The sequence below is a fragment of the Xenopus laevis genome, chromosome 9_10S, assembly GCF_017654675.1.
Source record: "Xenopus laevis strain J_2021 chromosome 9_10S, Xenopus_laevis_v10.1, whole genome shotgun sequence".
Classification (NCBI taxonomy): Eukaryota; Metazoa; Chordata; class Amphibia; order Anura; family Pipidae; genus Xenopus; species Xenopus laevis.
In genome coordinates, this window is record NC_054388.1 from 49,142,510 (window position 1) to 49,154,935 (window position 12,426).

The 12,426-nt window shown below is 40.5% G+C and overlaps 1 protein-coding gene across 3 annotated transcripts in view; it reads right to left on the reverse strand.

Moving 5' to 3' along the window:
• Positions 1-6,107: 6,107 nt before the first annotated feature.
• adcy5.S (adenylate cyclase 5 S homeolog) overlaps positions 6,108-12,426 on the reverse strand; it is a 62,266-nt gene continuing 55,947 nt past the window's right edge. For 2 of the 3 annotated variants that reach the window (XM_041578503.1, XM_018238668.2), the window contains exons 16-22: positions 12,072-12,247; positions 11,834-11,860; positions 9,137-9,269; positions 8,785-9,048; positions 8,296-8,500; positions 8,027-8,151; positions 6,108-6,739 (exon numbers count right to left, since the gene is read on the reverse strand). In XM_041578503.1, the coding sequence (XP_041434437.1) occupies positions 6,611-6,739; positions 8,027-8,151; positions 8,296-8,500; positions 8,785-9,048; positions 9,137-9,269; positions 11,834-11,860; positions 12,072-12,247 (1,059 nt within the window). In that variant the 3' untranslated portion in view covers positions 6,108-6,610. The remainder of the gene's footprint in view (positions 6,740-8,026; positions 8,152-8,295; positions 8,501-8,784; positions 9,049-9,136; positions 9,270-11,833; positions 11,861-12,071; positions 12,248-12,426) is intronic. The other variant, XM_041578504.1, reaches the window with a different exon arrangement.

The window sequence follows — 12,426 nt, forward strand, 5'->3', positions numbered from 1 at the left end:
TGACAGGGAGAGCTGACCACTTGCGGTGGTGAGATTAATTAGTATATGGGTTCTTATAGCTCTGTGCCATTGTCTTGCTGCTGCCCCTGCTTTAGTGAAAGTGCTACACACTACATGCCTCCACAGAATACAGCAGAGATTGGATAACCTGCACTCTGTGAGTGATATCTGTGCATTTTCTTATATATGGGAGGACAAAGAGAATGTAGGTGGCAGGTCTGGCAATCCATGGATTCTGGTAAACTCCAGAGGGGCTGCTGTTAGATTCCATAGACTTTCACTATTTATTGTGTTGGTGTTGGAATCCTACTGGTGCCAAATGTTTGGGTTTCTGTGTACTGGAAATGTCAGGGCCTATTTTAATCCCAGACTGGGTTCAGTGGGGGTTTTGTTTCTTCCACCAGTGGGCCGGACAGAAATAAAATCAGAAAGTTTTCTTCCCTCCTTAATCAAGCCCCTGGGGAATTGTTTGGAAATGTATTAACTGTCTCAAGGCTGTTAGAGAGGCGATGCACCTGTGAGGCTACAAAGGAAACCTGCTGGGAGCTCTGAGTGTCCCTAGGGGGGGTTGTGTTGTTTCGGTAGAAGCAGCTGTCAAGGGCCACTTGGTTAATTTTCTAAATGAGCCTGTAAATTCCATCTCAGTGATTAACGGTTTCTTTATTTACTGTGCATATGGAGTGTTGCCTCTGGGAATGGCACTTCAGGCTATGTGTGTTTCTAGTCTAATCCTACAGTTCCAGCCCATAATGAATGCCACTGCTGTATTTTGGGGCTGTGCATATTCACTGGGGTCATGCAGAGCAGCAACTGCCTGTAGAATCGCTGGGCGATTTATCTCCCCGTCTGTCACCACAATAAGAAGTGGAGTAGGCTTACTATAAGCTTATGTTTACTTACCCACTGGTGGAATTAACAGAGAAAAGGCTCAAATCAATTCTAGGGCTTACTGTCCCTTTAATTCATGTGTAATGATCAAACAAACAATGGGAAATCTTTATTGCACCAACCACCCAATAAAATAACAGAACCAATGTGGTTTATTTGGGAGGAGTCGGCAGCAAGCAAGGTGTGCAGGTAGGTGGTTGGTTAAGTAGGTTGGCAGGGGACAGACTGAAATGAAGGCCAAGTGATAGGAAATGAAGTAACATTAATATTACAATTTAGAAACAAATGTGGACCGATATATATATATATATATATATATATAGGCAGGATCAAACGGCACTCACTATCCACAAGTATTCTCGCCAGGTGCTGACCAATAAATCAATAAAAGTTCAAAGAAAGCACTCACGGCATTGCCCATCGGATGTAATTCAAAGTGCATTTATTCGTGTATGGTGCATCAACGCGTTTCGGCTCTCACAGAGCCGTCGTCATGATGAAAAACAGGAAGTGAGACAATTCACTAAATAGTCATAATGTCCAATCAACACATCAATATGTAAAACACATAAAGTGAGTAACAAGTACCACCTGCCCACAAGTGTGTTAGTTAATAAATATGTTCACACCCCCTTGGGTGTCTAAAAACCCATATCATGTGACAATATCTTATAGAAAAAAATCATGTATCAAGATTAAAACATATTAGAGTATATTAAAAGAGATTTTTTTACAAAAATGTGTGCAGTGTGTCAAATATTAAAATACCTTGCTATAGCAAATCTACCCATATAGAGGAATAAATAAAAACATCATGATCAGGGAACAGTATAACAAAATAGCAACAATTATAGATTTCTTAATATCATACTGCGCTAACCCCAAGCCTTAAGGGGCTATATATTTCTACTCCAAAGTATCAATATCAGTCTAAAAGGGTCGATAGTTATATTCTACTAACAGAAAACCACTGAAATCGCCCATTTCAAGTTACAGGAAACTAGCTAAAGAGTACATTTCGTTAAGCCCTTTAGGGGCCACCGTGTCCAAAATCCGCATCCATTTGGCTTCTCGCTGTAATAGAAGTTTGGATCTATCTCCACCTCTATTCAGAGGGGGGATATGATCAATAAGGACTGCTCGTAGTGTAGGCAATGGATGTTTCTGTCCCAGAAAGTGTCTAGCCAGAGGGGTATCTGCCCTACCGGTAGCTAAAGCTGTATGTATAACAGAACGATGATGATGATTATTCATTCGCATCCGGAATGTTGTGATGCACTTACCTACATAATAGAGGCCACACGGGCATATTATGCAGTAAACGACAAATTCTGAGATGCAAGTCAACCTATATCCAATTCGAAATCGTTTCCCACTATGTGGGTGAGAAAAGGTTTCACCAGTAAGTAAGCACCCACAAGTTTTACACCCAGAGCACCTATAGCACCCATTCTTACTGCTCCTAAGCCAAGTACCAACATTCGGGTTCCTCATATCAGTTCTCATAAGTAAGTCCCTTAGAGACCGACCTCTTCAATATGCACATATTGGGGGCCGCATATGTGTAAAGGGTAGATTGGTGTCCATCTGTAAAATAGGCCAGTGTCTCTTCACTATCGTATTGATCTTTCGACTCGCAGGTGTATAATCCGAGACAAACACCATTTTCTCTTTATCAGACATTATGCCCTTCCCTGACTGTTCACCGTCAACTACCACTCTCTGTGCCCGATCGAGTTCAGCATTGAGGAAAGCTGCTTTATACCCTCTCTCCAAGAAACGATCCCGCATCTCAAGCGCCTGCTGTCTAGCCGTAATCACATTGATATTCAATCTAAACACCCTCAAAAATTGTGTGTAAGGTATGGAGTTCAAGGTGGAGGAGGGATGATAACTATGGGCATGTAAGATCGTATTCCGATCCGTATTTTTACAAAATAGCGTAGTGCCAATTCCCCTCTCAGTACGAAATATCCTTATATCCAAGAAGTCAACTTCATCCTTATCACAAGTCAGCGTGAATTTGACAGGGGTAGGTAAAGCATTCAACTCAGTTACAAACGCCTGGATTCCAGCGTGGTCCCCTCGCCAAATCATATATCTACAATACAATATAAGCTGTTCAGAATATTTGGAGTAGATATATGTCTTTTCAAACTGATCCATATACAAATTGGCATAAGAAGGGGCCACGTTGGAATCCATCGCTGTCCCTGTTTTCTGCAGGAAATAGGTTTGCTCAAATTGAAAATAGTTACATGTTAACAGCATCTCCAATAGTGTGCACAAAAATTCGGCAGGCGGATCCCCCTTGTGAAATTTACACAATGAGTCCCTACAAGCCGATATCTCCTCTTCAGTCGGAATAATAGTGTATAGGCTACATACATCAAGTGTAGCGAACACAGTATCATCAGGTAGAGGTCCTATGCGGCATAGGATGTCCAATAGTGATGGGGTGTCAACAATGTAAGATGGCATCTTGGCACATAGAGGTTGTAAGAAGCTATCCAAGAATATAGCCACATTGGAAAACAATGATCCTCTCGCCAAAATTATCGGGCAACCAGGTGGAGCAGTCGGACTCTTGTGTACCTTAGGAAGTGTGTATATAATTGGCCGTTTAGGGTATTCAGCCGTAAGGAATTGGAAACAATTCTCACTGATCCAACCCGAGTTAAGTGCCAAGGTCAACAGGGAATCAAGTTGTAATTTAAAACGTTCAGTTGGATCACTGGAAAGTCTTTCATACACACCAACCTCTGAGAGTTGTGACAGAAGTTCCTGTCTATAATATGAACGATCTAAAAGCACTATAGCACCACCCTTGTCCGCGGGGCGTATGATTAGTTCACTATCATCCTGTAGAGATTTAATTGCTTCTCTCTCAACTAGTGATAGATTAGAAAAATAGTTACTCAGCTGACGGAGTGTTTCAAAGCATTCATTTTGTACAATTCCACAATACGTTTTAATAGACACAGCAGTATTTGGTGGATCGAATGTGCTAACCGGACGAAAAGTCTCACTCTCCGTATTCTCACTATCCTTGAAGTGATCCTTCAATTTTAATTTCCGTTGGAATCTAAAGAGATCCACTTCTAAATTAAATGCATAGTTTTTATTGACTGGCACAAAGGAAAGACCACGTGAGAGTAGAGACACCTCGCCCTGCGTAAGCACATGCCCACTCAAATTAAAAATCACTGTGTCAGTTTCCTTGGTCTGCCTCTTCGGGCCCCCACCACCCCGCCTGGTATGTTTCCTTTTCCTACCCCCTAAAAAACGATCTTGTGTCCTCCAAATGGAGTAGAATCCTGAATAACACATTGTGTAGCTATCTGAGGGGACTCACCATCCGAGGAGGGAGAATCACCAGAACTATCAACAGTGGAAAACTTACTTGGTTGTTTGAATCTACGTCTATCTCTTCCCTCCGCAGTAGACTTGCCAATTAACCAACAGTATACCCTACGATCCTTATAGTCTTGATCTACCTTAATAACCTTGGCTTGTTTAAATGTAATCAATTCTTGTCTATACTGCTGTATACTCTTATCCAATTTCTGCAACCAATTATTAGATTGGTCAGATTTCAAAATTGACAACGATTGTTCTTCGAGTTCACTGATCTCAGTTCTAACCTTTTGCAATTCCCTTCCAGATTCCTCTATTACAAGCAGCATAAGATCAAGGGAACATTTGTTTAATATGCCACACCAGCGGCTGCAGAATTCTGCACTCGAACACCCTATCGTAGGGGTGTTCCGCACTCTAAAGCCCCTAGGGATCTTACGCTTCCTGTAATAGTCCGAGAGATAGGAACCATGCAACAAAAAATCAGTTTCCCTTTTTTTCAGTGTATTCAGTTGGTTAAACACATCTCTTGGCAATTTACCAGCTTGGAGTACAGCAGCTGAATCAGAAAATAAAATACGTGTAGCATCATCCTGGGTAAGTGCAAATTCACTTGTTACATTGACCTGAAAGCATGCTCAGCCATTAGTAATGATGTAATAGAAAATCAAGCAAATATGGCGTTAGTTCACACCCCCACAGCAAAAGGACCACCTGCATAGGTTATTTTTCAAAAGATAAGAGAGGCAATTCATATATATGGGAGCCACAGTGGAATCCTAGAGAAAAATTATGGTAATAACTATTTAATGGGCTCAACCTTTCAATATAAGTCCAAATTTAGTCTCATGGACTGTTTGAACCAGAGTACAGATGGTTAATTAACTCTTCTTAGATTGTCAATCAACGTCATTAATGTTCAAATGAAGAGTGTAGGTTGGAACACAAAAAGCCCATAGAATAGAATGCCCACCCTTCTATGGCAGCAGTTGATCATTTTATCAACAGGGTATAGAGCTTAACCTACAAGCCCCTGGTTATGGCGGTCACTCAGTTGCAGTTCCACTCTCCGACAGGGCAACAGCGCACAGTATCTCAGAAGAGAAGACATCCGCCCCCAACAGTGTAATAGTGATGATCAATCAGCCGTGAGTCCTCTCAGCAGCGTGATTTGTGCGCAGTGTAGCGTACAGGATGAGTCACTCACCGTACTTGTTACTCACTTTATGTGTTTTACATATTGATGTGTTGATTGGACATTATGACTATTTAGTGAATTGTCTCACTTCCTGTTTTTCATCCTGACGACAGCTCTATGAGAGCCGAAACGCGTTGATGCACCATGCACGAATAAATACACTTTGAATTACATCCGATGGGCAATGCCGTGAGTGCTTTCTTTGAACTGTTATATATATATATATATATATATATATATATATATATATATATATATATATATATCTCTCCCTATTACCATTACCATAGCTTGGCTGGTGTGCACCAAAGCAACATACAGCAGCTGTGCCATAAAACCCCAGGCCCTTATTCATACAGAGATCTGAGTAACAACCCTAAAGGCTGCCTGGGAATGCTGGGTGGTAAATTCCAACACTGGATGGAGAGAATGTGATCATGTAACCAGTTAGGCCTCTGTGATCACTTTCCTTTTAATCTAAGGGATTTTTCTTATTTTATTCAGAAATAGATGTATCCCCTTTTTGGCCATAGCTAGCAGAAATCAAACTATTAACTATTTAGCTGATCTGCCATGCTATATATTGCACAGTTGAAAACTGTCAAGTCTAGGTCATAGGTTGGTGGGTCACTCTAGTGTGCAACACTCCGCTCCCACCTGTATACAATGTACAAAATATAGAATCTGTGTATTCGTTGGATTCTCACTCAGATATTACAAAAAAAGATAAAATGTACAAAATAAAGCCGTGCGTTTGGTCTCTCTGAGTCTTGTGCTGCTAACGTGTCTCCATGTGGGCGGAATTGTACTGAAGTCCCACCATCGGGGTCACGAGTCCAGTCTGTTAACAGACACTTTATCCACAAGGCCACGTTACCATCAGTAAATATATAAATATCCTTGATACTGTGTGCAAAGTGCAGCCATAATACATTCCTTGGTTTCCTTTATGGAGGAATATATCAATAAATAAATTAAGTCCCAGCGTCCTCAATCCTTTAGTCCTCTCCTTTATCCACACAAGGTAGGTAGATGTTATATCTTTGGTCATTTAACGAATTGGCCACGCCCTCCCTTGGGTAGGTTTTGGCTGTTGGAATCCTTGTGGGCAGTGCTCGGCATGGCTAATACAAACCCCTCTTGCTCGGCATAGTCTCTCCTTGTCGGCTAACTGATGGAGGGCCCGCTGTTTAGGAAATAGGTCATCATTTCCCCCTTGCCCTTCACTTTAACCACTCCCCTGCACTCCAGCTTGTAATTATTGGCCACCAGGACCTGATGGAGATCTGCCGTCACCTGATCGGGCAAAAAGTAAAAAGAAAGTCTGTAAGAAAAGTGATGGAAAGTTTGGGCTTTGCAGCTCCTCTGGTTGCTAAACTCACTAACCTAGCAACCAGCCACTGCTCAGAAAGAGGGTCTGAGACACAAATAAGTTGAACAAACAGTAAGAAGAATTATGACAACTGAAGTGCTTAAAGGGTTTGTTTACTTTTAGATTAACTTTTAGTATGATATATAGAGAATGATATATTCTGAGACAATTTGCAACTGGTTTTCATTTTTTATTATTGAGTTATTTAACTTTTTATTCAGCAGCTCTCCAGTTTTCAATTTCAGCAATCTGTTTGCTAAGGTACAGATTGCCCTAGCAACCATGCACTGATTTGAATAAAAGACTGGAATATGAATAGGAAAGGGTCTGAATAGAAAGACTTGTAATAAAATATAGAAATAACAATACATTTGTAGCCTTACAGAGCAATTGTATTTCGATGGAGTCAGTGACCCATATTTGAAAACTGAAAAGAGTCAGAAGAAGAAGGCAAATGATCCAAAAACTATAAAAAAAATTGAAGGCTAGTTGAATAGTTGCTTAGAATTAGCCATTCTATAACATACTAAAACGTAACCTAAAGGTGTACACCTTTAAATCCAAAAACAGCATTTTTTCCATACACTGCAACAGTCCCATAATCCCTGACTCTTGTGTGAGTGCCTTAGCTGAGACACGCAGTACCACAACTCGCATATAATCCTCAGGACATATTTTTCCTTTAAAGGAATTGTTCATAAAAATAAAAGCTGGGTTTATGTTTCTTATACAGTTAGTTAGCCAAAAATTTAATGTATAACGGCTGGAGTGACCGGATGTGTAACATAATAGCCAGAACACTACTTCCTGCTTTGAAGCTCTCTTGGTTTCCACTGATTGGTTACCAGGCAATAACAAATCACTGACTTGAGGGGGGGCATAACTGTTGCTTTTGAATCTGAGCTGAATGCTAACGATCAATTGCAAACTCACTGAACAGTTATGTCCCTTGGGGCCCCCCTTCAAGTTGCTGACTAAGTTAGAGAGCTGAAAAGCAGGAAGTTGTGTTCTGGCTATTATGTTAGACATCCAGTCACTCCAGTCTTCATACATTTAATTTTTGGCTAACTAACTATATTAGAAACATTTTTTTTTTCATTTTGCACAGCCTATCTATTTAACCAGTTTTATTTTTACACTGAAATGTTCCTTTAACAATTCACGCTCCTCTTGCAGGGAAAGGGTGTTAATATTTCAGGTAGCCCCCTTACTTGGATTCGTTCTGGCACCCCGGTACTGTCCATCCTACTGGCCACATTAACAGTGTTTCCCCAAATGTCATATTGTGGCTTCTTTGCTCCAATAACTCCTGCGACTACCGGTCCGATGTTCAGCCCTGCAGAAAGGAGACACAGATTTATTTGTTCTATGTTTTGGTGTGGGCAGATCCAAGGGCCCATTATCCAGAATCCTTTGTTATATATCTGATTTAGTGGTGAATTTCCACAATGTGATCGGCCGTTTTCGCAGGAATACTCACCGATCTTCATCTGGAAGTTGTTGAAGGAATGCTCATTTATGTATTTCATCTGATCCATCATTCTCATTGCATAATCCGCCAGAGCTTTAATGTGCGACTTCCCCACCTTGTCGTACGTTGAGTCGTTGAGCCCTGAGGCCGCCATGTACGTGCTGCCAATTGTCTTGATCTTCTCCAACTGCCGGAAATCATCCTCGCTGATGATCTGTAGGTAGAAGTTAGAATGGAATAGAGAGGCAACAGCTAACCCAGGTGCAACTGCCATACAGCAAAAAAGCGGTTCTAATTCTAACTCTAAACCAAATCTCACCCTAATAACTGACAACCAACCAGGACTTTTAGGTTATCTAGGGAAGCATACTGTATAAGCAGTCTCGTCAAATTTCACCCTAACTGGCCTTTAGGCTAAGCACCCCTGTCATTTCTCCAGGTCCCATAGAGCATCTGGCACCAGTTTAGGGACCACTGATCTAGACCCTACAATCTCACCTCATCAAAGTCAGCAATGATCTCGTTAAGGAGTCGCAGACACTCCACACCCTCGTTGTTGGCCTCAAGTTCCACGTAGAACTCTGAGAAGTTGCTGATGGAGGCGAACATGACGGCCACGCACTCACAGGACTGGTAATAGAGCTCATCATTGCGTCGTTCCCGCGCCAGGAAATGAGCCGCCACATCCTTCGGAAGGATATTGTGAAGCAGCCGCCTGTTGTAGGCCTGAAGTTCCTCCATCTCTTCCTTTTCCTCCGTGGCCTAAAAGGTTCACCCCAATTGACATTGTTAGATTCTTCTCGGTACACAGTCCTGTTTCCCCAAAATACCATTAGCCGGTGATACCTACCTGCAGCTTCCATAGGAAGTCTAGCCGTGCGGTGGATTCCACCTGCTGAGCATGGAGATACAGCGCCAGCACAAACACTGTTAGGATTATGGGGGTGACAATCTTCAGGGGCACCCTGGTGATCCCTCCTGTGCTACGGAGACACAAAGGGGCAAAGTGTTTGTTTATTTTTTGGCTGATTGCGATCACAGATCTCAAACCTTGAATATTACCCAAGCAGTGTAGGCAATAATCCTACATTTTGCTGTTCTGATTGGCTAGCGCAGGGAAAACAGTCACAATGACCTGTTATATCACAGAGCTTATGTCTTACACCCCTCTGACTAGTGAAAATAAAGGAGCCCAAAAAAAAAATTAAGAAAAAAGCTCAAAACCCTAATTTTCTAAACAGAAAATTGGATTTGGTTATTATGGTCGAAGTCCCTACTAGGGGAAAGAGAGCAGCCCAGAAGCAGAAAGTAGAGAAAATCAAAGCTCTCTACCTGTGTGGCTATTTAATTTGGTAACTCGGGTGGGATGTTTCTGCCCTATAATGGGAAAGTGAGCTGCCCAGAAATAGAGAGTACACAAAATCAAAGCTCTGTACCTGCTTAGTTATATCATTTGGTTTCTCTGATGAGGCCCCTGCCACGGGAAAGAGAGCAGCCCAGGGGCAGGGACTACAGAAAATCAAAGCTCTCTACCTGTGTGACTATTTGATTTGGTTACTCAGGAGGGAGGTTTCTGCCTTATAATTGGAAAGAGAGCTGCTCAGAAGCAAAGAGTACAGAAAACCAAAGCTCTGTACCTGTGTGGCTATTTGATCTGGTTACTTGGGAGAGGTTTCCACAAGAGATTGCTATATTTCTCAAAAGACCACAAGGTTTTGAGGGGGAATATAACAGATAAAATATATATAGTATTTCAAAGTAAATATTATATTTTTGGTGAACTTGCTGTGTTCAGATATACCCGCATGTGGATAATTATACTTCAAGATCATGCACCACCATCAGGAGTTAAAATTTAACCAGTATAAAAAGTCTGTGACTTAAGTGGTGCTAGAGGTGTTTTGTTTATTTATTTTTTGACACCCGTGATGTTAGAGTTATAGTTGCACATAAGCCCACACTCCGGTCCTAGTGTGTCCGTCAGGTGTTTATACTTACAAGAAGTAAGTTGATACAGGCATGTATAATTTGAGCATTAGCTTGATAAAAGGCCGCATGGGCTGAAACGTTACTGTGATGCCCTAAGCTGAAATAAAGGCTTTTTAAACAAAAAGATTTACAGTCTGGTGCTGTTCTGCAAACAAAGGTTAATTTGAGCATCCCAGCCTGCTTTCAATCTTCTTAATTCTTTAGTGGGTAAAAAAGAAAGTAACGTGTGTGGAAGCGTTATAAAAATTGTAAAATAATTCAAAATTGTACTCACAAGAATTCCTCCAATAAAATCGCTTTAAAACCAATGTGGCATTCCGGTCTATTGTAGTGTAGTTTCCTCTTGTCACCGGCTGCCGCTTCCACACTCTCGTCTTATCGCTGAGTGTGGAAGCGGCAGCCGGTGACCCGAGGAAACTACACTGGACTAAGGAAAACGCATCGGACGGTTCAGTTACGCAAAGGACTCGGAACAATAGACCGGAATGCGGTTTTAAAGCGATTTTATTGGAGGAATGCTTGTGAGTGCAATTTTAAATTATTTATTACAATTTTTATAATGCTTCAACACGTTACTTCCTTTTTACCTGATGTGGTGCATGATCTTGAAGTATAATTATCCACATGCGGGTATATTTGAACACAGCAAGTTCACTAAAAATATCATATTTACTTTGAAATACTGCACTATATATTTTTTATCTGTTTTATTCCCCCTCAAAACCTTGTGGTCTTTTGAGAAATACAGCAATCTCTTGTGGAAATTGTCTTTTTTGAGGGCGGAGGAGAGCCCTGCTGATTGCCGGACTGGGGAAACACCTTACGTTCTAGAGGATCAACTTAACTACTTGAAAGAGGTATCTGACTCATTATGACAAAGTGAGCAGCCCAGAAGCAAGTAGAAGAGAGTCAAAGATAATCAAGTAATCAGACTGGCAGTTTATTAATGTTCTCCTACTTGCAAGAACACACATAATATTTACCAAAATGTTATAGTTGTGCTAAGAAAAAATAAATCCTACATATAGTGCTAAAAAACAAATCCTACATAAAGTGCTAAGAAAAAATAAATCCTACATATAGTGCTAAGAAAAAAATAAATCCTACATATAGTGCTAAGAAAAAAATAAATCCTACATATAGTGCTAAGAAAAAATAAATCCTGCATATAGTGCTAAGAAAAAAAATAAATCCTACATATAGTGCTAAGAAAAAAATAAATCCTACATATAGTGCTAAGAAAAAAATTAATCCTACATATAGTGCTAAAAAACATAAATCCTACATAAAGTGCTAAGAAAAAATAAATCCTACATATAGTGCTAAAAAACATAAATCCTACATAAAGTGCTAAGAAAACATAAATCCTACATAAAGTGCTAAGAAAAAATAAATCCTACATATTGTGCTAAGAAAAAATAAATCCTACATATAGTGCTAAGAAAAAATAAATCCTACATATAGTGCTAAGAAAAAATAAATCCTACATATAGTGCTAAGAAAAAATAAATCCTACATATAGTGCTAAGAAAAAATAAATCCTACATATAGTGCTTACCAGTTAACTGCGGAACCAGCCCACTGGCTGCAAGAGAAAGGAGACAAACCATCAATATACAGGTTTCCAGCTCATAGAAAAGCCGCTAATACAATAATGTAATTCATACACCAGGTGGCACTACAGGATTATAACAATAATAGCCCTGGATCTGAAAATGGGATTTAGTAGTCTTCCCTTCATTTTTCTTCAGACAATCTGTAAAGTATTAGGTTGTGGCCAGCATTAAATCACTTACATATCATAGGCAGCCACAAGCAAATCCGCATTATCAAAGAGTGTGACCTGCGGAATCTCCACAATAAGGACGTAGATCAGCTCAATGATGAACATGATTATGAGCTTCCCAATACTGCTGATCTGAAGGAACACAGAGCAGGCAAGGAGGCTCAACAGGATGCAATAGGTGAAATACTGCAAGGGAAGAAAAAACAAAAGACTTGTAGTTCAACAGCAGATGAAAATGTTAAAGAGAGCAGTCCAGGAACAGAAAGAGTATCAAAATTCTGTGTGGCATTTGGGGGAGAGAACATGCGCAAAGAACACATTTACACCAGGTGAAGTTCAGTTGGAATCTTGCCACACAATACTAA